The sequence below is a fragment of the Passer domesticus genome, chromosome 25, assembly GCF_036417665.1.
Source record: "Passer domesticus isolate bPasDom1 chromosome 25, bPasDom1.hap1, whole genome shotgun sequence".
In the NCBI taxonomy this organism is placed as follows: domain Eukaryota; kingdom Metazoa; phylum Chordata; class Aves; order Passeriformes; family Passeridae; genus Passer; species Passer domesticus.
In genome coordinates this window covers 2,011,614-2,037,972 of record NC_087498.1, presented here as the reverse complement: position 1 = coordinate 2,037,972, position 26,359 = coordinate 2,011,614, and the positions used below count along the sequence as shown (strand labels likewise).

General features: G+C 49.4%; 2 protein-coding genes across 6 annotated transcripts in view; one reads left to right on the top strand and one right to left on the bottom strand.

The window, feature by feature from the left end:
- The window catches only part of SLC16A4 (solute carrier family 16 member 4), a 15,327-nt gene extending 7,051 nt beyond the window's left edge, over positions 1-8,276 (top strand). For both annotated transcript variants that reach the window (XM_064399344.1, XM_064399343.1), the window contains exons 7-9: positions 1,746-1,957; positions 3,188-3,281; positions 7,978-8,276. In XM_064399344.1, the coding sequence (XP_064255414.1) occupies positions 1,746-1,957; positions 3,188-3,281; positions 7,978-8,120 (449 nt within the window). In that variant the 3' untranslated portion in view covers positions 8,121-8,276. The remainder of the gene's footprint in view (positions 1-1,745; positions 1,958-3,187; positions 3,282-7,977) is intronic.
- On the bottom strand, positions 1,329-26,359 carry RBM15 (RNA binding motif protein 15). 4 transcript variants are annotated; one of them, XR_010350690.1, is made up of 4 exons: positions 26,167-26,319; positions 17,079-18,629; positions 10,389-10,563; positions 1,329-8,626 (listed from the first exon to the last, which is right to left on the bottom strand). XR_010350690.1 is itself a non-coding variant. In XM_064399342.1 (2 exons), exon 1 carries the CDS (start codon positions 25,833-25,835, stop codon positions 23,016-23,018), a length of 2,820 nt encoding a protein of 939 aa, XP_064255412.1. In that variant the 5' UTR covers positions 25,836-25,932; the 3' UTR covers positions 18,243-18,629; positions 22,399-23,015. The 4 variants fall into 4 exon arrangements, 1 of the variants encoding a protein (XP_064255412.1); XR_010350688.1 differs by lacking the exon at positions 26,167-26,319 and adding an exon at positions 26,343-26,359 and having other exon boundaries at positions 2,042-8,626; positions 17,079-22,634; XR_010350689.1 differs by having other exon boundaries at positions 2,042-8,626; positions 17,079-22,634; positions 26,167-26,183.

The following is a 26,359-nucleotide window of genomic DNA, read 5'->3' as shown; positions in this document are numbered from 1 at the left end:
CTTCAGCAAGCTCCTGTGTCCTGATTTGGGGCATTTCAGGCTGCAGACACCCTGAAGGGTGAAATTCCCCCCTGAAGGGAATTTTCCCAGAGCCCTTTGGTGCCCTTGGGAAGAGCAGCACAAGGGAAAGGGAAAAATCCAATCCCTGGATTTTGTAACAGCCTAAAACCACCTGGAGGTTTTGGCATTTTAGCCCTTTGTGGTCCTCACAATGAACAGGGAAATTGGGATGTGACACAGCCAACAACAGAAATAGCACTGAATAATAGATATAAGGGATATTAAAAAAATCAGTAATAAATAATAAATACAATAATTTAAAACTATATAAATAAACATATCTAAAAATAACATATATAACAATATAAAATAATACAAATAATTAACATTATAAATAAATAGAAGAATAAATTATATTAGGGTTAATATAAATAATCAACACAAATAATGTACAAAAATAATGTAAATAATATATTATAAAATACTGTAAAATATAACTATTAGAAAATATGATATGTAATATTATAATGTATAGTAAAAAATTTAAAATATGCAAATACTAAATAATAAATTTAGTAATGTGAAGAGAAGTATAATTTAACTATATGAAATACAGTTAATTATATAACATAGATAATATAATATAAAAATATACTATAATAAAATAAAAATCATATTGTATTATATTAATTATATCTTATGATGCATAATAAACTATAATAGGAATAATATAAAATATTAATAATAAAAATACGGTAAGTATCAATATAAGAGATTACAAATAATAAAAACAATAATATAAAATACCATAAAATATAGCTGAATTTATATATTATAAATTTAGATGGTGTAATAACATATAAAAATATCTAGAAATAATAGAATTTAAACATTATAGTCAAGTATCAATATATTACATATACTATTAAAAATAAATTAATTTCTATAAAATACTATAAAATATAGCTAAATTTATAATATCTAATAAGTTTATATTAATCAATAATATATAAAAATATCTAGAAATAACAGAATTTCAACATTACACAAAGTATCAATCTTATACATATATTAAATAAAAATAATACAAAATACAGTTACATTTATAAAAATAATAATATAAAAATATAGTTAAATTTATAATAAAATGTAGCTAAATTTGTAATAAAACAATAATATAAATGTAGTTAAATTTATAATAAAGTATAGTTAAATTTATAATAAAATAATAATGTAAATATAGTTCAATTTATGATATCTAATAAACTTATATGAAGCAATAATAAATAAAAATACCTAGAAATAATAGAATTTCAACATTAAACAAAGTATCGATCTTATACATATATTAAATAAAAATAATATAAAATACAGTTACATTTATAAAAATAATATTATAAAAATATAGTTAAATTTATAACAAAATATAGCTCAATTTGTAATAAAACAATAATATATATAGTTGAATTTATAATAAAATATAGTTAAATTATAATAAAACAATTATATAAATACAGTTAAATTTATAATAAAATATAGTTAAACTTATAACAAAATAATAATAAATATAGTTCAATTAATAATAAACTATAGTTCAATTTATAATAAAACAATAATATAAATATAGTTCAATTTATGATAGCTAATAGATTTACAGGAAGCAATAATAAATAAAACCACCTAGAAAGAGCAGAATTTCAGCAATTCCACCAGGGCAGAGTCCCTGAGAGCTCCTGTTCCCCCAGGCATCACGGAGATGCTGAGCCAGCTGCTCTCGGGCTGGCTGGCCGACCACAACTGGACCAAGAAGTACCATTTCCATGTCACCTACCTGCTCCTCAGCGGGGCCACCAACCTGCTGGGGCCGCTGGCCACCTCCTTCCCGCTGCTGCTGGCCTACACCGTGGCCTCTGCCATCTTCTGTGGGGGCTTCATGGCCCTGGTGCTGCCCGTGCTGGTGAGTGCCGCCGTGCCCAGCCACGCTCTGCCTGCTGCTGCACCCACAGGCTTCTGGAACAGCCAGAACATCCCAGAATCTTCTGGAGCAGCCAGAGCCATTCCAGAATCTTCTGGGACAGCCAGAACCAGAACCATTCCAGAAATCTTCTGGAACAGCCAGAACCATTCCAGAATCTTCTGGAACAGCCAGAACAGAACCATTCCAGAATCTTCTGGAACAGCCAGAACAGAACCATTCCAGAATCACCTGGAACAGCCAGAACCATTCCAGAATCTTCTGGAATACTTGAATCAGAACCATTCCAGAATCTTCTGGAATACTTGAACCAGAACCATTCCAGAATCACCTGGAATACTTGAACCAGAACCATTCCAGAATGTTCTGGAACAGCCAGAACTGCAGCAGGATCCTGCTGGATGCTCCATGGGGATGCTCCCAGGGCTGCAGCCAGCTTGGAGAGCTGGGGGTGCTCAGCTTGGAGAGGAGAAGGCTCCAGGGAGAGCTCAGAGCCTAAAGTGGATCCAGGAGATTCCCTAGGAGCCCCTTCCAGAGCCTAAAGGGATCCAGGAGAGCTGGAGAGGGACTGGGGACAAGGGGTGGAGGGACAGGACACAGGGAATGGCTCCCACTGCCAGAGGGCAGGGATAGATGGGACGTTGGCAAGGAATTGTTCCCTGTGAGGGTGGGCAGGCCCTGGCACAGGGTGCCCAGAGCAGCTGGGGCTGCCCCTGGATCCCTGGCAGTGCCCAAGGCCAGGCTGGACAGGGCTGGGAGCAGCCTGGGACAGTGAAGGTGTCCCTGCCATGGCAGGGGTGGGATGGATGGGCTGTGAGGTCCCTTCCAACCCAAACCCTTCTCCCAGGATATCTCTGAATACCCAGGACTCTCTGATCCAGGGAGGGAGGCACCATTATAATTGGGCATTTCTCTCTGGAAGGCATTCAGAGTTCCAAACTCCCTCCTCCAGTCTGGGCAGCTGCAAGGCAGAGAAGCATCTCCCATCGCAGCCATTCCCACTCCTGCCTCAGGGAGGCAAACGGGTTCCAGGCTGGGTCAGACCTCCAGGGGCAAAGTCCTTCCAAAGCTGCAGCTGGAGAGGAAATTCCCCAGAAAAAAAAAAGAATCAAATCATCTCCTGTGCTTTAAAAAAAATAAATATATTAATCTGTTGTGCATATGCATTCCTATGAACCCAATCACTAATTACCCATTTTGGTTTCCAAACAGGTGGATCTGGTGGGTGTGCAGAAGCTCCACAGCTACCTGGGCTTTGCTGCATTCTTTGCAGGGATAGCAGCCATGGGAGGACCCCCTTTAGCAGGTGAGTGATGTTATATAAAACCCACAGCCACCCCAGAAATCCAGAGACAAACCATGCTGCTGGTTCACTCTCCTACAGGGATCCATCCCAGGATGGGTTTTCTGTTCAAACAGAGAGGGAAAAAAAACCCAAACCTATTTCAGAAATGTATTTTTATAGACAGGCAACATTTTGCTTGGGAATTTGCAAAATCCAACCAGCAGCTTGGAAAATGCTGCCTGGAATATCTGGAAAATGCAGTGAAGCCCCAGGTGCAGAGTCCAGCCCTGACCAAAGCAGGGTAACAGGCACATTTCCATGGATTTTACTCCCAGTGGTGTTAAAATAACACTGAACTTGGACTGGAGAGGAAGGGAAAGCAAGGACAGACTCAGCAAGATTCCCACCAGGCAGAGGCACTGAAACATCAGGAGAAGCCTCAGTAATCTCTTGTTTTGACAGAGATTACACAGCCCAGCCACCAGAGCTCTGGGCCCAGAGATAAGGAGCATGAAAAGCATTTGCTCTTCTCCCTCTGCCAGGAAACCAAGGCAGCTGTGAGGATTTGGGAGATTTCAAGTGCTTAGAAATGAGTGTCCAGCCTCTGCCAAGGAGCAGGGGACTTGTTCTTGGCCAGGACAGAGCTCTTCCTTCCCTGCAGCCCAACAAGCCAAGTGCTCCTCGGCTGAGCCCCCAGCCTGGGCAGGGGAGGGGGGATTCTGCCCCACTCAGGTGAGACCCCACCTGCAGAGCTGCCCCAGCCCTGGGGAACAGCAGCAGGAGGATTTGGAGCTGCTGCAGAGAGTCCAAGGAGGCCATGGAGATGCTCCAGGGGTGGAGCCCCTCTGCTGTGGGGACAGGCTGGGAGAGCTGGGGGGGCTCACCTGGAGAGGAGAAGCTCCAGGGAGAGCTCAGAGCCTGAAGGGGATCCAGGAGAGAACAACAGGGACTTGGGAAAGGGGAAGAGGAACGGGACCAGGAGGGAAGGGCTTCCCACTGCCACAGGGATATGGGATATTGGAAAGGAATTGTTCCCTGTGAGGGTGGGCAGGCCCTGGCACAGGGTGCCCAGAGCAGCTGTGGCTGCCCCTGGATCCCTGGCAGTGCCCAAGGCCAGGCTGGACAGGGCTTGGAGCAGCCTGGGACAGTGAAGGTGTCCCTGCCCATGGCAGGGGGTGGAATGCGAGCAGCTTTAGGGTCTTTTCAAACCCAAACCATCATTTTTTTTGTTCCCTGCCCTCCAAATCAGCTGCCCCCAGCCTGCAGAGGCACCTGGCTGGAAGCTGCCAAGGGCTCTGTAAATTCCAGCTCCATGCAAAGATTCAGCAACGCTGCTGTTCCTCCAGCACCGGAAAAAAATTTATATTCCCAATCAATATCCCTGGGCTGGTTCTGCTCTGTCTGTGGATGCAATTTCAAGGAGCCAAAACATTTCATTGAGAAGGAGCTTCCCAGGGTCAGGGTGATGCACAGCCTGGACTGCAGCTCCCTGCTGCTGGCACAAGGTGTACACTGAGCACAGGGCAATGCCTCAGTCCCCCTGCATCCCCTGGCACAGGAACGTGCAGCAGCAGTCTCTTATCCACACTCACACTGCAGTTAAATTTCCATCCACCTGCAATATATTTGCACTAATGGGAAGCTTTTTGCTTTCTGCAGTGGGTTTGTAAAGCAAGCAGGTTTCCTGCAAAAAGCTTTCCACAGAAATCAGGTGGGATAAATAAAGGCCAAATAGAGCCAAGAAGCAAAACACTTCCTGATCCATCTCGTTACAGGCAGAGCAAGATGGAAACAATCCAGAGCTCAGGATCCAGCCCTGGGATCCAAGATAAATTCTGCAATTTTCTCTTGCAATGCAGTTTTAAGTGTGAAAACTGAGGGAGACCAGAAACTCCTGATGAAGTGTCCAAAACCATCTGCTCCTTGCAGAATGCAGGATTTAAATACTCTGTGAGACCCTGGGATTTGGTGCTTTCACCTCCCAAAAACCTTAAGTTAAGAATTACAATTTCATCAAACTCAAGTGCTTTTATGCAGTGGAAATAATGATGATGGATAATGACAACTGCAAAGCTTAAAACTGCCTAATTTGCATATTAGACCAAAGCCTAATGCAAGGAAAAGGTGACCTACCTGCAGATCTGTTCAGCTGAAAGCCCTGAAAATCCAGGGGCAGCTGGCAGCACCCAAAGGAAAGTTTGGAGTCTCCTTCAGAGCTCCCCATCCACTGGCACCTCTGGATGCTGCCACGCTGAAAAAACCCAGCCCACAGCAAAATAAACATTATTTTGGCAGCCAGGAGCAAGCTGAGGAGAGAAGGGCACGGTTAATTTCCACAAGCAGTACAAATCACTGACTCAAAATGCAACAGAGCTGAACCAAAGCGTGTAAAGCAAATTCCAGAAGAGATTCCAGCCCCCAGAGCACAAACTCCAGTCCCAAGAAATTTGGGTGGTCAAAAGGGAGAGGATGGAGTTACCCAAAAGCTCTGCTGGCACACGTATTTAGATGTTTCCTAAATTTTACCTTCACCTTCCCACTGAATTTTTGCTCCTCAGGGCATCAGGAATAAATAAAACTTCTGATTAAAGATTAGCAGTACCATTTAAACAACCTGACCCAGCTGGTAGCACCAGCAGTGCTGGGAATGTCTAGTTTGGATTACATTGCTGGGATTTACCAGCATTCCTCCCAAAACTGCTGCTTTGCTGGGGTTTGAACACCACAAGCTCCTAGTTCAGCTTTGTGCAGCAGGATGATTATTGTTTTGTTTTGGAAATGAATGTGGGGCAGACACTGGAGCTGCTTCAAAAGGTTGGAAGTTGGTGGCTGTGCTGCCAGTGAGGCAATGCTGGTAAATCCCACTTCCCCTAAATCCCATTCAGCACCAAAAAAACCCAGGACAATTAAAAAAAAAAAGAATTAAGCAATATCCTGAAGGATATTTTAAGAATTGCAATAAATCAGAGCTCTACTGGGGCACTCTGTCCTGTTCCTCTCACAAATAACTACGACAGCATCCCCTCTCCAAATCCCAGAGACTTCCAGGCAGCAGAAAGAGATCCCAGCCCTGGGAATGAACCTCAGGGTCATGGGAGAGACCCCAGGTGCAGCACCAGGGGATGGACCCCAGCAGGGGATGGATCCTACCAGGGGATAGATCCCAGCAGGGGATGGATCCTACCATGGGATGGATCCTACCAGGGGATGGATCCCAGCAGGGGATGGATCCCAGCAGGGGATGGATCCTACCAGGGGATAGATCCCAGCAGGGGATGGATCCTACCATGGGATGGATCCCAGCAGGGGATGGATCCTACCATGGGATGGATCCCAGCAGGGGATGGATCCCAGCAGGGGATGGATCTCACCAGGGGATGGATCCTACCAGGGGATGGATCCCAGCAGGGGATGGATCTCACCAGGGGATGGTGCCCAGCAGGGGATGGATCCTACCATGGGATGGATCCCAGCAGGGGATGGATCCTACCATGGGATGGATCCTACCAGGGTTTGGATCCCAGCAGGGGATGGTGCCCAGCAGGGGATGGACCCCAGCAGGGGATGGATCTCACCAGGGGATGGATCCCTCAGGAGATGGATCCTCCTCTCCAGCTGCAGCTCCCCAGCACGTGGCTCACAGGACATCCCTGAGGAGCAAACACAGGGACTCCCCCCGAGACAGCAGTGAGCCGACAGAAACTGAAACTCAAAAAGCAAAAGCAGCTGTTCCTGTGCCTTATAAACCCTCCTGTGGAAATCCACAGAGGGGAAATGTCAGTGCCTCTGCTCCAGGCAGATCCCAAACTTCACTGGCACCCTCCCTTTCCACGTGTCCAAACCTCAGGGACTGTGTCCTGTCCCTTCCTGGCTTTAAGAAACCCAGGTTTGGGCCAGATCTGCTGTTTGTGTAACTCATGGAAGCCCCTGGATGTCTGGATTCCATGGATGTCTCCAAGGAATTGCATTTCACACCAGCAGCAGATCTGGCCCAGCTGCTGCCCCACACCCACCCCACCCCACATTTGGGACTGCATTAGGGTTTTTATGAGCAGCAGCATCTCCCACCACTTTGCAGATTTCAGATTCAAAGAGGGGAACTCTCCACCTTTCAAAGGACTGCCCAGACCCCAGATGATTTGCCAGGACCAAAGCCAACACTTGGAGGTCACTTTAAAAGGCGACCTGAATCCTCCAGACATTCCTGAGGCTCAGTGGAATTCAGCTTTTCCTTTCAAGTCCTCCCAGAGCTACTTTTATCAAGTTCACTTCCAGCTCCTGGCCTGGGGTCTCTCCTGTCAGACAAAGGACATGAAACTGGGTCTGCTCACAAGACAAGGCTGGAGAACAGGGGGTTTGCAGCCCAGATGTTGCGAATACCAACACGTGCAAGTCATCCCTTCAATCCAACGGGATCTTCTGTCAGCCACTTTTGGCCCACTTACTTAAACAGGAAAAAAACAGAATTCAGGGATTAAATTCAATCAAATGAAACACCATGTCCACTACAAGGATCAAAGCTGGCTCTGGGAAAAATGACCTGCATGTCATTTCCTTACAGGAAATGCTGCCCAGGAAGAGTTAAAATAATTTAAGGGAAATATCTGAGCAATTCTTAGATGAGAACACACATCCTTTGCCTCCCACCCACCTCCCTGAATTATTTTTTTCACTGAGAAAAATCCCCCAGCTTTAATAACAACCTTCTCTCCTGCAGGGTGGCTCTATGACTACACCCAGACCTACGCCTGCTCCTTCCTCTTTGCTGGAGCCTGTGCTCTCATCTCACCCATCTCCTTCTTCTTCGAGCCTGCAGCCCAAAAATGGAAGCTAAAAAAAGCCAATTTGAACAAGAGCTGAAGTTTCAAAGACTGGGATTTGATCACATCTATGTGGGAAAGCCATTGCCTGTACTGGGAAGGATCCACAGCAGCAACACTGAAAACTGGAGCTGCTGGATGTCAGGTTCAGTTTGGATACCTGGATATTTGTCCTGATTAAAGCCAGCTGAGAAATGCACAGTGTGCAGTGTATGGGGAAATGCAGCCCACGGTGCCTCTGCTCCTGAGCTGGGTTTTTGTGCCTCTCAGACTGAATCCTCAGCTCTGTCCTTCCCAGAGCAGAGCTGACTCACTCACCTCGTGGGATGAGCAGCCAGGGAGCTGCCGGTGCCAGAGCACAGCAGAGATTTCAGCTCATCCTGCTCACACAAACAGCTGGCCCTGGGGAGGGGTGGAAGCAGGGACAGGGATCAGGGTGATCCTTCCACGAGGATCAGCTGCTCCAGGAGCTCCTCTCTCTGGGGTGGGCGCTGCACTGGGGCCATTCCACATCCCAGGCACAGTTACTGCCACAGCACACAGGACCTGCAGGCAAAACCAGTTTTAATTAAAGCCAGAACCAGGACACAGCAAAGTCAGAGACCAAACCCACCCCTCCCCAGCTTCCCAACCCTCCAGACTCCCAGGGATTCCATGCACACACAGAGGCAGCTCCAGTGCTGAGCCTGGATCCAACCAGCACCCCACAGATTTAATTTGGATGGATAAGACACAACACAGCAGCCTGGACTTTCTTTTCAGTAGTGAAGGGGAATTTTTTGAAATTTGGTATTTGAAATTATTATGGTAAAAAAATTGGTATTTGACATTATTATGTCAGCCTGGGATATTCATTCCAACCAATGGCATTATCCTTTTTTTTACCTTCCCTTTTTTAATTATTAAGGAGATTTAATTGTCCTATTTTTTTTTCTTACCCCTTTTATTCCTCATCCCTTTTGTTTTAATATTAAGGCAGCAAGAGAGTTGTTTCCCCTATAAAAACACTCCTTTAAGCTGTGAAACATGTTATTTCAAGCCCAAAATGAGGTGGTCTATATTTAATAAAAAGCTACAGAATGTTTTAACAGTTTCCAGGAGCTCCAACACTGTCACAGGTACGAAAGTTCCTGTACAGATGATGGGCCAAATCCAGCAGTTACACAATTACACAGTGCCAAAGAAACTCTGCTTAAATGAGGGAAAAATTACAGGGAATGGGGAATATCAGTGCTACAAAACAGTTCATTTTTCATCTGCTGTTTGACAGCTTCTCCCAGGAATCTGCGGGCAGCAAGTGCTTTGGGAATGGTCCTTTCCACTGTAACCATCACCCCTTTACTCCTGAAACCTCAGCACCCACCACTCTGGGACTGGCATGGACCAGTGAATATCTGATCCAGGATTTAAAGGATCCCCAGGGGGGCATTTTCCTGGAAATTCCCTGGAATTTCCAATCCACCAGGATTTCTGGCTAAGATGATTATTTCTGAGGTGTTTAAGGCACTGGGAGTTGCAGGGGATGAACCATACTCAACCAATCCTGCAGTGAGGCCACAGCCAAGCCCTTCTGCAGCAGGGATGAAACTTTCATTTAAAAAAATTGAGTTTTCACCTCGTGAAACAATAAAGCTCCTCATCTCACCAACTCAAACATTACCAGCAGCTTTAGTTTGCTGCTGTAACAGGAACCACGTGGGAGGTTTTCCAATCCTAAAGCTTTAGGATTTTAGCATTTCTTTCTGGAAGGCATTTTAGGATTTTTGGTTTTTTCTGCATCTCCCTAAGAGCAACTGTGCTTTTGGCTTTTAACAGAGTGGGACCAAAGCTCTGTGGGGATGGGAAGAGCCCCCCCAGCAGCTCCTCACCCTGCTGCTCCCACTCTACACAATTCCTACACCTTTTATGCTCTGCTCTCTCCCTCTCCCTGTAAATGAAGCCTCTGCTCAACACCTTCCTCCTTCCAACACAAGCCCTGTGATATTTTCACCTCTTTTGCCACCAAGAAACAACTTGGCAGGATGTGGTGTCCACACCTCCCACCCCATCTGCTCCAACAAAGCTCCCCTCCAAACCTGCAGGATCTTAAGGAGAGTCCTGCCCTCTCTCCATCAGACCAATGTCACCAATTCCTTACTCTTATTTAGCAAAATTGGAGTTCTTGTCCCCCCCCTTTCCTTCTGCAGAGGAGCAAACAGCTCAGGAGCTCCCATTTCCCCCTCCCAGCCCGTGGATGGGCACCACCAGCCTTTATTTGTCCCCAGAATAATCCTGCACAGGCAAAGCACCTTTCTCCAGCCACAATTACCTCTGGTTCATCCAATATTGTTGAGGAAACCGATGCCCACAACGAGAAACTCCTCCCAGGAGCCCTGCACCATCCTGCCAGCGGGCTGGGAGGGGGGTGAAGAATCTTCAAACCTTTGTTTTTCCACTGAGCAGGCCCAGGATGGTGGTCAAACACTTTCTGCTCACACCTGGCGCTGGGAAGGCAAGCACAGAACAGATGGTTCAGTTCCCCTGGCAGCTCTGAAAACCAAAGGCATTTATTTACTGCAGGATACACCACGTGCACGAGAGAGAGCAGCAGTGAGGGTGGGAACATCTGGCCCAGGAAGGTTTTCCCATCCCACTGAAGCCATGGTGCAAATCACTTCCTAAAGCTGTTTTTGCACAGTGCAGAACACGACAGGGTGTTCATGTGTGCAGAAATGCAAGGGCAGGGGTTGCTGGGACAAAAATTAGGGTAAAAGCTGCAATCTGAGGTGGACTAGAAAATCCCTTTTGTCCCTGCTCCCTTCACAGAATCCCAGAATCTTTAAGGCTGGAAAAGCCCTCCTGGATTGTTGAGTCCCAGCTGTGCTCAATGCCCACCTTGTCCCCATCCCAGAGCTCTGAGTGCCACCTCCAGGCATTCCCTGGGTATCTCCAGGGATGGGCACTGCAAACCTCCCTGGGCAGCTCCTGCCAGGGCCTGAGCACCCTTTCCATGGGGAAATTATTTCTGAAAATTCTTCCCTTACATTCCCTACATTTCCTTACATTTCCATTACATTCCTTACATTCTCTTAATTTTCCTTACATTTCCCTTATATTCCTTACATTCCCTAATTTTTCCCTTTCAAAGGCAATCCTTCCCTTACTCATCTGCAGTAGGGAAAACCAGCAGCAATGGCTAAAAATGATCCTCAGCATGGAAAATGCTTTTCTGGAGGGTGGTGCCCTCCCAGCCATCCCTCCTGCCCCTGGGCAGGCAGTGGAGAACGGGATCCCTCCTGCCTTCCAGCCCTCGTGCACCTCACAGGCAGCACCTCCACCCTTTGCACTGGGAAAAAATCACCAACAACCTCCTGGATCTTTGCAAGATTTCACTCACAATAAACCAAACCCCCTGGAAAAGCAATGCCAGCCTCAGCACTGTGCCCTGAGTCACCTGGGGGACGTTTTCCTGCCCAAGCTCATCCCCTGCACATGGGGTAATATGCCATGGCCAGCTGGATCCTGATGGGAAACCACATTTGGAAGGACTTTAAGCAGGATTCATGGGTTTAAAAACCTTCTAAAAATCATGGTGCAGAGAAACCAAGCACTCAAGAATTCTCCAAAGACCCAGCAACCTGCGGGGAACCAGAGCTGGCAGGAAGGAATCTGAGTGACCAAAGGAACCCAAGAACACATCCTTCAATTTTCACTGTACCCCAACAGAGACCTGCCAAAACACCTGAGTCCCTTTGGGAAAAAAAACCTGAACAACTTCATTTAGATCATTAGTTTTCTGAGCGCTGACAGACAGAGGACTGATACCCTGAATCCTGATTAATTTTAGCACCACAGGATTAAGAAAGCAAGAAGAAAATATGGAAGTGGCTTCTCCAACAAGACAAGGATCACTCCTGGGTTTGTGCTGGGCTGCAGGGGTGCCACCCCTCCTGGAAGGAAATGCTTCTCCACTGCTACCAATGATTTACTCCCAGGTGTAATCCTGAAGGAGCCTGGCAGGCACCTTGGCAGGACTGATTTATGGGGTGGGCACCTGCTGGGTCTTAAACCTGCTTCAAGGGATGTTCCACATGCCAGGATAAAAAGCTGCTAAGACTCAGCTCGGGTCTATCAAAGGAATGGAAGTTGGTGCAATTGGAGCTCACATCAGGAAGCACATTGCACTCCCCCATACCCACTGGAATTATTTTAAATTATTCATACATAATTTAAATTTATTAATATATTATTTATATATTCATGTTATTTTATATAATTTTATATAAAAATAGTTTATACATATTATTTATATATTATATTATTTAAGATAAACGTTTATATATTAATATATAACATTTTATTTATACATATTACTTATATCATATATTATTTTATAGATGTTATATTTTATATACAATTATTTAATTTATTTATACATATTATTTAGATTTTGTATTATTTTATATTATTTACAAATATATTTAATATATGTGTATATATATATATTTATAAATAATAAATATTTTATTTATACATTTATATTTGTAATTTACATGGCCATTGTACACCCCTGAGTGTCCTGGCTACCAGCTGCAGGTTTCCCTTCCCTGTTCTGTATTCTGCCTCATTGAAAGGCAGGGATACAGCTGCTAGAAGATGGATTTAGGCACTTCAAAGTACAAAATAAACTTTACAAAACAAACCTCTCCCTGCCCCACACTCTGTGGTCAGGCTCTGCCCTTGATAAAAACACAACCTACTGACACCAAGGCTGTGACTTTCCCAGGGCTCCTCAGATGCCACGAGCAGCTCACGCCAGGCACTGGGCACGGAGGGGGTTTGCCATGGAGCAAGGAACAATCTTTATCTCCTTGAAGTCCCTCCGAGGCTGGGCTGGCACCACCCCGGCTGTTTCCCCAGCCCTGGCATTGCCTGCAGCTCTCAGGAACCCCACACGAGCAGGGTGAGGGGTGGCAGCTCTGGGTTCAACCCCGTCCCTGGATCTCCTCTGACCCCAAAGCTCTGCAGTGCCCCCAGCACACTCAGAAACCACAGGGGAAATCCTCATCATTGCCACTTTAAAGGGGAACAAGAGGCTTTTCCACAGCTGTGGCAGCACAAAAACCACCCCAGACGAGGTGCTTCAGCTACCAGCACTGTGGGGATCCTGTGAGCACCTTAAGCCACACGGAGAAAGCCAAAAGCAATTTAGGAGAAAGCCAAAAGCAATTTAAAATAGCTGGGTGAGGATGTGACACCGGGGCCTTCCAGCAGCAGGAAACGTGGCTGTCCTTCCCTCCCCTGTCTGGCAGATCCCTCGTGGTCTGGGCTGTTTACTTGCCCTCACACACACTGATAACAGGAACACTCTTTTTTTGGTGCTGGTTTCCCCCTGGCCTGGAACACGTCCTGCAGCTGTGTTTATGATGCAGAGCGTTATTAGGCTGCAGTTCAGCAGAGCTTGAATTCAAAAGTTTCACTTCTGAGAAGCTGGAAGCCTTCTTAGGTGGTGGGAGTTGTTTGGAAAATAATAATAAAACTCTTTAAAGATACCGTAATGGTTCCTACTGAAGTCCATGGGAATTTGTCAGTGACTCTAATGAACAAAAATTAAAGCAGATGTGGAAAACCCGGAAGTTTTAGCTTTAGCTGAGATCCTCATGGGAAAACTTTCCAGCTTGCAGAAACCACAAAGGGGATGGGAGCTCTTGCTCATGCTAATGGACAATTCCAGAAGTAATTCGTGGGTCAAAGTCTCTTTTCCAAAGCAGACTTTGCCTCTGAAGCCACCACCAAGCTTTGCAAAACTTTCCCCTACAGATATCCCTCACGTGGACAAGGTAGAGCCAGGATTGTACTCTGGAAGGAAGAGGCAAAGGGTGTCTTTACAGCACCCCAGGGACAAAAAAAACCAATAAACTGAGCTCCAGCCCCTCAAGCCTTTGGACAAGCTGGGAAGGAGTCACAGGCACCCTGGCTGACACAAGGGGGGTGACAGGGATGGGGTGTCTGGGACTGGGCTCTGCCAGCCTCAAGCTGCTCTTGGCATGCAGCTCCGAGTGCCACGAGGAACAGCAAAGGCACCCTCAGACACCTGAGAGCTCAGAACTGGCTGTGCCTTAGTGCCAGGGGCAAAGCTGGGCTGGCACAGGTGAAACACAAGGTCTCAGAATCACAGTACCCTGGCATGGTTTGGGTTGGCAGGAACCTTAAAGCTCATCTTGTTCCACCCCCTGCCATGGGCAGGGACACCTTCCACCAGCCCAGGCTGCTCCAAGCTCCATCCAGCCTGGCCTTGGACACTGCCAGGGATGGGGCAGCCACGGCTGCTCTGGGCACCCTGTGCCAGGGCCTCACCACCCTCACAGGGAAGGATTTCTTCCACCATCAAACCCGAATTCCCCCTTTTTCAGTTGAATCCATTCTCTTTTGTCCTGTCAGTCCAGCTCCTGATGAAGAGTCCCTCCTGGTCCTCGTTCACAGCCTTGTTTTCACCCACCCGACAGAAGCAGCATGAGAAACATCCACATCCCCTTTTCCCACCCCCAGCTCCCCACGGGCCCCAACAGCAGCAGCTTGGGTGGTTCAGGACCTCATCCTGCCCTGCACCTCTGCCCAGGTCAGAGCTGGAGCAGCCCAGGCTGGCAGGGACCAAAGCAATCCCTTGGCCAAGGGGGCTGCAAGCACCTCCATGGCCCAAAGGACATCTCCTCTCCATGGGCAAACAGCTCAACAACCACCCCGGAGACCCTGCTGGCTTCCCTTCACTCAAACCCTTCTACACCCTCGTGAGTCCTCAGACACACATTTGTGTCCCAGCCATATCTAAAATGTGCAATTTTCATTTCCCAGGCTGGAAATGCAGCACATGCATCTGCAAGGAGAGGCTGGCTGCAGGATCCAAGTGCTGGCCTGCACAAAGGGCAGCAATGCCAGGGAATGCTGCCAGCTCGGGGCTGGGTCAAGCTGTGTGCATTGCTAAACCTGACCTATCACTGCATCTGGGGACAGGAAATACTGAACAGAGCCAAAAACCTCCAGCCTGATCTTCAGATGCAACTGCAGAACTAGGCATGAAGGTCAAGGCAGGCACATAAGGAAATGAAATAGCTGTGACCCACAATTAATCCACAGCTCATCTGCTCGTTTGTGGAGCCCACCACATCCCATCCCCATCCTGGGACAACACACACGAGCTCAAACCCAAGAGCTGGGCTGGGAGGTGGCAACTCATTAATGCACAGCCCAGCAGCATGTGTGACAGCATCCACACCCTGGGTTCCAGTGTTTAATTAATACATCCCTGGAGCGGGGTACAAAGGGGGAAAAAACAGGCAACCTTTGTGCCACCATCCACGTTCTGTGCTCCTGCTACAGGCACCTCCAGCACGTGCACAAATAGGATGAGCAGCAGGAGGCTCCTGTCAAACCCACCCCAGCACGTGCACTGACCCAGTCCCTCAGAGCTCACGCTGCCTTAGGAGTTCACCTCACCCAGTTCTCAAGGCAGCTCTAATTACACTCAGGCACAGGGCTCCGAGCCAAGAACCACAGGAAACACAACGGGAATCACAAAGCCAGCAGCCCGAGAGCCTTTCCAGTGCTCTGCCTGTTTGACCAAACCCTTTCCAGTCCTTGCCCCAGACCTCGGGACATGAAGTGGGAGCATATCCCCCAAGAGCATTTGCCATTTCATAGTAAACCAGCAGCACGAGGCCAACACAAGCTTGTTATTGGCCACGAGCAGAATCTGGGCCATCTGATGGTTTAAACTTATTAATTCAGCTGCAGCTGGTAAAAGCACAGTTCTAAAAAAATGTGTGAATTCAAATAACCTGCTCCCCTCTAATCCGCTCGCACTGCTCTCTGCTGCAGTGCAGTTAATTAAATGGTTCTCGTTATGAATCCACTTTCCCCAGAAGTCTCATTAGCCAAATTAATATGATGCATATAGAGCACTTAACCCTTCCAAGAGAGTGGTTTTAACAACAGCCTGGCTCTACCTGGCCACTGGAGCATCCCTCTAAGCCCTTCAGAAGGCAGAGGGGCAGACCCAGCACCCAAAAAACAACTCGCTAAGGCAAAGCAACTGCAGAACCATCCCACAGCACATCCCACAAAACCTCCGAGTCTCTGCAATAAATGCGTGATGTAAAGGAGACAGGGAACCATCTCCCAGTGAAACAGACAGTGAAATCTGACTCAGAGAGGCAGAACTCTTCTGGAACAGCCACTGTCACTTCGAAGCACACCCAAAAAGTGGGCTAGTGCCCAAGGCCTGACACAAACACCTGGATACCTGAGCACGTGACCAGCTTGCCAAAAAGATCCCCTTTTTTGGGGTACATTGACAGATCACCCATCTCCTGCCAGCATCAACGCCCCAGCCCAGGCAAAGGGGCTGAAACACATCTCCCATTATTGCTCCCAGCCCCAGACCCATTGTACACCACTCCAAAGGAGATTCAGAGGCTGTATCTCAACAGCACAAGAAATACATTGCAAAAAATAGGAATTTTAACTACAAAGTCCAACTTCGAGAAGAAAAGGCATCTTCGAGTCTCCCCTCTCCAATTCCCTTCCCTCATAACCAGCAATATTGACAATTGCTCCCATTTACAACAAAAAGCTTCATTTAAATTATTACACCAGCGTCCCACAAACACAGACAATTTGCCAAATCATTGGCTTGGCTTTCCTTATCAACACATACAAATTATAAACACGACTCTGGGTTAAAGCAGTGTTAATTCAAGCAGTTCATGAAGTCAAAACAACAGCTCCAGCTTGCCAAGCTGAGAACACGTAGCTTGATGTGCAGGGCCCTGTTTCCTAACGGGACTCCCCAACAAACAGGGAAGCACATCCAAGAGTTGGCTCCTTGCACCCATTCCCGAGCGGGTGGAGCAGCACGGTGACTGAAGAAACCACAATTAGTAAGCATTAACAATCAAGGCAACAAAAAGTGAACAATCTTCTTTTACATTACAACTCAGTCCAAGCTCTTCCAGCGCCTTACCTGTTTTAGGGATTTACACAGCGCTTTGCCCCGGGAGCAGACACCTTGCAGAGCACAAGCACAGCATCCGTCGGCTGAGAGGCATCTGCAGCCTAGCACAGCTCCTGCCCGGCTGCAGGGGGTTATCCACGGAGGTTAAAGTGTGTCAAGGCAAACAGGGCAAGCGTTCAAGGTGTCCTCATGGCTCCTCACAGCAATTCTACCAGGGCAGGATGAGCTCCTGAAGCCGACGACGCAGCAGCGGCAGCTTCCTCTCGACGTCCTGCAGCAAACACGGAGTTGTGCTCCTGCACGGGAACAGCTTTCCAAAGCTCAGGAGCCCCCGGCACAGGAGAACTACAGCACACAACGTTTTCGGGCCGTTCCTCTCCCCGTCTGCACTACACCGGGAGCGCGCGGCGGGGCCGGGACGCGAGCAGGGCACATGCACATCCGAGGCGTATGGAACCACTGGCTTCAAAACCGGTCAAAATAAGGCACTGAGACACCACGCAAAGGTTTAAATTACCGCCTCCAGCTCTCAGGAACTCTTCATCCATTCAGCACTAAACCCACAACTGCTGAAAAGCCCCTGGAGATGGAGGAGCGCCTCGCGTACGGCAGGAAAGGCTTTATTAACAGCATTTAAACACTTTTAAGGACTCATTTCTCTTTTTCTTTTGGCAATTTTGGTGCAAAGGTTTTACGTGCAAGATTCAAAGCAATTTCAAAACTTTTTTTTCTTCAAAATTAAAAAAAAAACCAAGAATCAAAACTAAAGGCAAACATGTTGGGTGAACAAAATAAATCAGAAACTTAAAATTCAGGAACTCCAGCTCTTCCAACCAGCGAAGCCCCAGACTTGGCCACCGTTCCGAGGCGCAGGGTGGTGCTTCCCTGCTTCTTGTGTGCCAGCAGCAGCACCGCTGCCCCGTCCCGCTGAGGAGAAACGCAGCAAGTGACCCCTTTTTCACTGCAAACACGGGGGCCACAGCAAGGCCATCAGACACAAATTCTTCTGACTGGTACCACAGGTCGATCAACGCAAAAGTGTCGGTGCTCTCCCTGCTTCTTGCTCAAGACCCACAACTATCAGCTCAATTGGGCAGCAGCAGCAGGAACCCCTCCGCTGCCAACACAGGGGCCAAACGTTTGTCGTCAATTCACTTCCAGGCAGAAAAACCATTTTCCTCAAAAGAAACAATTTATTTAGAATGAAACAAAATCAGCTCAACTGTGAGCGCATGTTTGAGTGACAGCTACTTTTAAGCTGTGTGAGCCATAAAAAGGGTATTCCTTTACTTTTCCAGCAATCTTGTGTACACAGCACAAAGCAAAGAGGTCATTTTTTTTTCCACTTAAAACACGGGCATTGGCATCACAATAGCAGATACACAACTTTTTTTTTTTTTTTAAAGCTGCCATTTTAGTAAAATGCACAAATACTAAACAGATAAGCTTTCTTCCACCAGGAGGCCCATGTAAATTCCACATAAGCCACAGCTTCTCTTCCCAAAGGTCCATTAGAGCTTGGTATCCCATGCGGTTGTCTTCTGCAGTCCACCAGATTTGCTTGCAGGAGGAAAAAAAACGTTATTTCAATACAAATGTGTACACCAGATTTGGGTTTTTCCCCCTCCCTACATTATACAGATGAACATAAAGAGCTACGAGGCCTTTCTGAATATTCTGCTTGGACTTCAAAAAGCACCAATACCACCCATGGGCATGAAACCTCGGAATGAAGTTGCCTTCTAGGGATAGATGCAAAACAAGTAGTGCAGGGCTTCTTTTTGGACCAGGATAAAACTAGGCTTACAGTACGGATGATTACTCAACTTGCAGTAACATTTGTTGGGGCACATCAAAATCATTAACCAGGAGAAAAACCAACCTAATTCTTGCTAATTTGGTTGACTTTCCTCACTGGGTATTTCCTGAAGGCAACTTATCAACGAAACCATGAAGTGTAGTGTTACACAGCTCTTTTGCTCTCATTCTGCTGTGCAGTTCTAACAGCAGACAATGCCCATATTAAAAGGTCAAATCAAAGACACACCCAATAAAATTTAAAATTGTTACTATTCAAGTCATATCTCCTAGCCATCGTTTTCACACAATTAGAACTGCGGGAAGATGAATATTCAATGAACCATTCTCTGCACCACCCGGTCTGCTTTAAGCCTGATGCAAAAATCACCTCATCGTTCAGTCTACCAATCATTGGAATATCTGTCCTTCAGTGCTATAAAGAAATAAACAGGGGGGCAAAGGGGAAAGAACCCCAAAAGCTCTAGAGCCACATGGCAACCATTTCTTCCCCTCTGGGCACACAGCACTCCCCAGGAGCACTGCCCTCAACACTGTTTTGCTTAGAGCCAGGAACTACCTTTTTCCAAGGCATTTTTCCCTGAGTCCTCAGAGTTTTTGAACTTGTCTTCACAATTTTGATTCAATCCCCCTCCCCATTAATACCTCAGGCCTTTCACCTCAGTTACCATCAACCAGAGGGTTCCCAAACCCACATAAGAAATTAAAACTCGTTCTTGGAAAGACTCGGCTCTCCACAGAGGCCAAGAAATTGTCCCTGAAATTGTCCATCTTTAACATCCTTGCAGGAAACAAAAGAGAGAGAGGGCAAGGTTTGTCTGCCTGGCAATAATGCCCTTCTCTCTCTGGGAGGCTGACAAGGATGTGTTGGTATTTGTGCCCCTAAAACCTCTGGATTGAGGATAACCTCAGCGTTCCCGTGGCAAACAAAGCCACTGGCCAGGGGCCAAGGAAGTTGCGCAAAGTTTCCAATCGAAAGAAATAAACAACAAACTAAAATCTCAAACAAAACTACGAGTCATTTGAGGTTCTTTCCCCAAAGCATAAAGCACAAGGATGAAATGATTCAGGAAAAGGACATCCTTTTTCCAGGCTAATTCAACACACTAGTGAAATAGAAGAACATCAGCTGCACACAAGGTCGGGAGGGAATACTGAGCTCTCGCCAGAGCAACTTAATGCCAGACACGAGGAGAGAGCCAACAACTGCTACATCTGGTTTGCTCTACACACAGTGGTATCACCCACAGGCTTCTAAACCTTCAGCCCTGGCTAAGCCAACCTCAGTGGACAGTTACTCCAATGGGAAACACCTCAGACCAAGGAGGAAAGCACAGCCCGCCCAGCCGGGATGGCAGCACAGGAATTCAGCGCCGGCAAGAAAAACCTTTCAAAGTTTTGCCACAAGAACCCTCAAAGGGTGTTTAAAATCCTTGCTTACAAAACAGAGCAGCAACCACAAATGAACCAGATTCAAAGAAGCAGGTGCTCCATTAAATAAGGAACCAGAAAAACTTGGAGTCGAACACAGCCTCGCCTGCTCCTTCTCGCCCTCCAGCACAGCACAATTTCACAGCCAGTGGCAGGTGGAACCACCGTGACTTCCCAAAGAAAAACGGAAGTGCACCTAGCATGCTCTTCCCAAAAGGCTTCCCAAAGCAAGCTGGCTTTGACAAGCTATGCTGACTCCAAGTTTTATGGGTTTTTAAGCAGGTGCCTGCTGCGGATCAGCAGAACAAATGCTGCTCTCAGTGTCCAACACAAACTTTAGTGCTTTTTTCTCCCCGGTTTTGGGCAGATTTAGATTCCCAGCTGTTCAAGTCTCTTTCCTAGAAAACTCTTGCAAGTGATTTCTGTCAGATGACAGAAATCTCCCAGAAAACTCCCTCTGAATACAAGCAGCACTTGCAGCATTGATCACCTGCTGACACACAACAGGCACCTGCTCCAATTAAAACATTCTTTGCAATAAGTGGTAAACACGCTGTATCATCTTAAACACAGTGATCTGCATTTCTGGTGTCATTCCCAAAAATTCTCATTGTTAATAGTAAGCTGAACAGCTGAATTCTGCCATCTCTTACATTCACACTGAAGGACAACCCAGAAATCCTGGATTTTACTCTCAAATTTAAGAGCATTAAATGAGACTTTCACCTTTTCATTTAGAAAGAAAAGTAGCTATAAAAAACAAAATCTGTGTTTAAGAGATGCTGCCACATTGGAATTCTCAGTTCACCACGATGTTTGGGATGCTGGGTCCACTCATTCTGGGCAGACAAAGGAATCAAAGCCCTCTCTGACAAGTGGTGCAGTAACAAAAATTCCTATTTTTGTGACAGAAACTCAAGCAAGTTCAGTTACACCCATAAAATACATTCAAAACATTTCCTCCTTCGTCTCCTACCACATCCTATTCCACACTTTGAATTTGATTTTTGCCATGCAAGTTTTAACAGAAATCAACTCATGCCTGTATTAATTACCCAAGGAATCTACTGGAGCATGGACCGAGCGAGGCAGCGTCGCTTCTCCGTTGCCCAAATCCCTGAAAACATGGCTAAGTGCAAGATTACATTCTGGGTTTAAGTGCAAGATTACAATTTTAGGGCCTGTAAAGAGATACAGTGAGATTTACACTTCAGTTTAGAAGCTGCTGCTACATCCTTTTGGTTGTTAAACTGAGTATCACGGAATTAGATCACATCAGGGATTGAGATCCCTTCTCCCCTTCTAAATGCCTGAATTACCAAAGGTGGCTAAGACAGCTGGAGAAAAGTGCCCAATGATTTGAGAAAAATAAGAAAAAAATAACTATGCTCTTTGGAAAAAAACCTCCCAAAAAACAACCTGCAAACTGTTTCATCCTTGAATCACAAGAACAATAGCTCACACCTCAGCATCTCGGAGTATTTTTAATATTTCTCCAGGATGCTACAACCACTTTACTCCAGGTGCCCATGATAAACCTCACGTAATGCCCACTGCACACTGTACCTGAAGAGTCCCTAGCAGACAGCAGTTCCTTGCTATTAACAAAGAGGTAAAATGTTAATGAGAACTTTTATGTAATTAAATTATCACAGAATGAAAAGCATCTCTGGAGAGAAGCACTTACTTGCTCAGTTTGCATTGTGGAACCAGACCCCACTGAACCTGCAACTCTTGCAAAACAAAACAAAACAAAACAAAAAAAGGCAGTAAAACCAAAACCCCACAATATAACTCAAGTTCTCCTTAAAGCACCTCCTTGTTTCCTGCACACCAGAGTGAGCACAAGACATTCCTGGTTTGCAACAAAGTCCTCAGCTCTTCACCTAGTCACTGCTACAACCTGGTCACTGCTACAAACCCAAAGTGCACATATGGGATACACTGGGAAATCAGGGAAATACACCTGTAAAAAGCCCAATTTCAGTGCATGCACCTGGGGAGGCTGGATGAAAAAGGAATCCCTTTCCAAAAAGGAATTCAGTGTTCTGCTGTGTACCCGAGAGCAGCTGCTGCTCACCTGAAAAACGTCGACCTTGAGCCACGCGACTCAACGGGGAAACCACTGCGGCTCCCGAGGGAAGGGATCCCGCGGGCCAAAGGGCCCCTGGCCTGAGGCCCACACGGAATTTCAAGGACTCAAAAGAGGAGGTGACACCAGTCTGTTATTAAAGTATGGTTTTCCATTTCCACTGAGTGCTTTAAATCTGGTCTGTTCAGTTTGGAGCTCTCTCGAGGACGAGCTCTTGGGACTTGCTTTAAAATACATGAAATGAAAAAAGGACATGAATCTAAATTAAGAAGACAGGAGTTTTTCTTTCCCCTCCCCTCCCCCCCACCCCAGTTTTTATTATTTTTCTATTTTCTGTAAATCAAAGCAGGCTGAGCCTCCCTGCTGTCCCCACTGATAGGGAATTCTCAAAATATCCTATTCACTCTACTCCTAACCAACCTCTCTGGCTTCTATCTTTATAGAAAAATGTAGTAACAGAAAATCGGCCCGGGAAAGTCACCTACAAACAAAGATCTATTTAAAATAACGACAGGGCTGGCTAAGGCTGTATCCCATAGCACCTGGCACACGCTGGAGGGGCTGCATGGAGGAGTAGGCAGGGTTGGGAACAGAACACGAGGGCCTTAGGATGCCCCACGGACAATGATCATGACCAGATAGTCGTCCTCTGATTTGGCCAACGCCTTGGCCGTGGAGTCCAGGAACTGCTGGGAGAAGTCGCAGGGCGGAAAGGCGTGCAGGACCCCGCTGTTCTCCTTGTCTTTGTTCCCCCCCACAGGGAGGCTGATCACCCCAGCAGCCTGCTTTTGCTTTAGGTAGGACACCAGATTCCTGAGCGGCCTCTGCGTGGAGGTGGTGGCGGCCTCGGCAGCTCCGGCTGCGGAGCGGTTGTCTGAGGCGCCGGGCACGGCCAGAAGGATGGCGTATCCGTTGGGACCCGCCACCTTGATGCGCCGGTTGACCTCGTCCAACTTGGGCTGGTCCAGACGGAGACGTTGGGTGATCTTGAGCTGAGCCACTTTCCCCCCCGTCGATCCCTCCACGAGGAGGCTGCTGGCGACTCCGAGGTCCCCCTGGAGCAGGTGCATGTTGGACGGGAAGTTGCTGTTCTTCAGCAGGAGCATGCCCTGCCAAGCCAAGCACAGCTTGGGCGCTGCCCCGGCCTGCGCCGTTCCATCCTGCTGCTGTTTCTGGGGAGGAGGTTTGAGCCGGGAGCCTCCGCCACCTCCCTCCGCCGCCCGCTCGTCCTTTTTGGCCGGACTTTTGCACTCCTGGGCGGCGGCGGCGGCGCGGTGCTTGCGCTCCCGCTCCGCGGAGTTCTTGCGGTCGCGCTTTTCGTTCTGCCCCCGCTCCAGGCTGCCCCGGCGGGACTCCCGGATGGGGGAAGGTCGCTCCAAGAGGAGCAAGCGGGATGAGCGCTCAGGGTCACTACTGTAACGCTCCCGGCCCCCAAGGAGCTCGGGGCTGCGGTCCGGGGGAGAGGTTGTGGCCAAGCAGTGGCGCTTTCGGGAGGAAGAGGAGCGCTCGCTGTCAGGGGAACGGTCCAAGTGCCGGCCTCCATCCTCCGCCAGTCTCCGTTTCCTGGGCTGATCCCTACTGCTACTGCCCAGCTCCCTCTCCCCGCGGTCCCGCTCCAAGGACCACCCATCCCGGCGGCGCTCCAGGCTTTCCAGTGGGTCATAGGCAGCTGCCCGATTACTCCGGTCCCGCACAGGGGGCGGCGGGGGCACCCACTCTGTCTCAGGATAAAGGTCTCTGTCACGGTCTCTATAGAGCAATGGTGGCGTCCTGTCCCGGGCCCCTCGTAGAGGGTCAGGGGGGGCTCCCCGGTGAGCCCCAAAAGCAGCCGCCTCCGCCACGAGCTCGTAATGAGCCGGGGGCGGCAAGGGCAGGGGCTGCAGGTAGGGCTGCTGGTACCGATGCTCCGTGTCGGCAAAGTCCACGCGGAGCCGGCGATCCGGCCCCCCCAGGGGGAACCCCCGCATGTGGGTGCAGGCTGCCTGCGCCGCGTCCAGGCTCTCGTACTGGATATAGGCCCAGGAATCCCCTTTGCGGTAATCGATGGTGCGGATGGTGCCAAACCGATCAAACTCCCTGGCCAGGGCGGCCAGGGGCACCCAGGGCCCCAGGCCGCCCACCCAGAGCCGGGTGGTCGGGGTGGCTTTCCCGTACCCGATCTTGATGGGGTTGCGCAGCAGCACCTTCCCTGACATGGCCAACTTGGCCCGGTGCGCCATGTCCAGATTCTCAAATTTAAGAAACCCATAGGTGCTGGTCTGCCCACGCCCCGGCCTCTTGATGTCCACCTCAGTGATGACCCCAAAACGGTCAAAGGCTCGCCGCAAGTCCGACTCGCTCACGGTGATGTCCAGGTTGCCCAGGAACAGCGTGCGGTTGGCTCTCTGGTCATCCTCAGGGCTGATCTCCTCCTCGGCGGCCGCTCCGGCACCTCCTCCTCCTCGGAATCCCCCAGCCGCCGCCACGCCGGCCACGCGCTCCAGCCCGTAGGCCGGCCGCACCCGCGCCTCGTAGAAGCCGCCGTAGTCCCGCTCCCTCTCCAGCTCCCTCGGCAGCGGCGGCGGCGGCGGGAGCCGGCCCAGGGCGAGCTGCTGCAGCCGGTAGTCCCGGTATCCCAAAGCTCCGCCGCTGCCCGCGGGGGACAGCGCCCGCTGCGCGGCCCCGGCCGGCGGGTGCCGCACGGCGGCCGCCACCGCCCCGACCGCGGCCGCGCCGTAGGGAGACTCCTTGTCCAGCAGCGCCGGGGAGCGGCTGCTGCGCCGGCGGCCGCTGCCTCCGCCGACATAGACGGCCTCGATCTTGAGCGGGCGGTCGTAGAGCACGAGGCGGCCGCGGGCGTGCTTGGCGGCGCGCGCGTCCTCGGGCCGGCGGAAGTTGACGAAGGCCACGCGCTCGTCGGCGGCGCCGGCGCCGGGCGGGAGCCGGCTGATCTTGACGCTCACGTCGCCGAAGCGCTTGAACTCGTGGAAGAGCCCGTCCTCCACCGCCTCGTCGCTCAGCGCCGAGCCCAGCTCGCTGATCTTCAGCGTCTTGTACTCGCCGCCGCCCGGCTCCGACGAGGAGGACGAGGAGGAGGCGGCGGCGGCCGCCCGCGATTCCCCGCCGCGGCTGCTGCTGCTTCGCGACGCCTCCGCGGTTTTACCGCCGTAGCCGTGCCGGCCCCCGCCGCCCGCGGCCGCCGCCGAACCGCTCTCGTACTCGCGGCTGCCGGCGCGGCCGCCCTTGTCCGCGTGGGCGCCGCGCCGGCCGCTCCCGCTGTTGCTCTCACCGGACGCCGCCGCCGCTTTCCCGCCGTTGGAGCCGCCGCCTCCGCCGGACGAGCCGCTCGGCTTCTTGCTGCCGCGCGAGGAGGAGGAGGAGGACGCCGAGTCCTCGCCGCCCCGGGAGCGCTTGGCCTTGGCGGGCGAGCGCTCCTTGCCCTTCATGGCGGCGGCGGCCGCGCTCCCGCCGGGCCTCCCCGACCGCCCCGCTCACGCACCCGCCGCCATCTTGGGAGCCGCGCCGGCAGCGCGCGCCGCCCCCCCCGCGCCCATTGGCTGCCCGGGGCGGCGCCCTCGCCCATTGGCTGCCGGCGAGGGGGTGCTCCGCCCACCTCCTGGCGGTTCGCGTTCCCATTGGCCCGCTGCGCTGTCGGTCTGCCAGCCAGCCCCGTGCTCCCGCGGGGGGGGCGGGAGTTGCTGCCGTCGCGCGCCTCCCAGCCCCGCTCGCTCATTGGGCAGTTAGAAAGGGCGCGGCGATCTCATTGGACGGTCCTACCTGTCAGTCGTGGCAGTTCAACCATGGGAGGATTTTCGCTGCCCATTGAGCACGGGGCCGAACTTAGCTCCGCCTTCTGATTGGCTCTCCTCCCTGCCAGTTACAGTAACAGTTCTGCGGCCCCGCCCCGCCCTTCGCCATTGGCTCGCTCGCTGAAATGTGGGTTCCCATCGTACCTCTCAAAATCTCGCGA

What these genes read in the sequence shown, in the direction of transcription:
- RBM15 (XM_064399342.1), bottom strand. Translation starts at nt 25,835, where the DNA reads ATGAAGGGCAAGGAGCGCTCGCCCGCCAAGGCCAAGCGCTCCCGGGGC.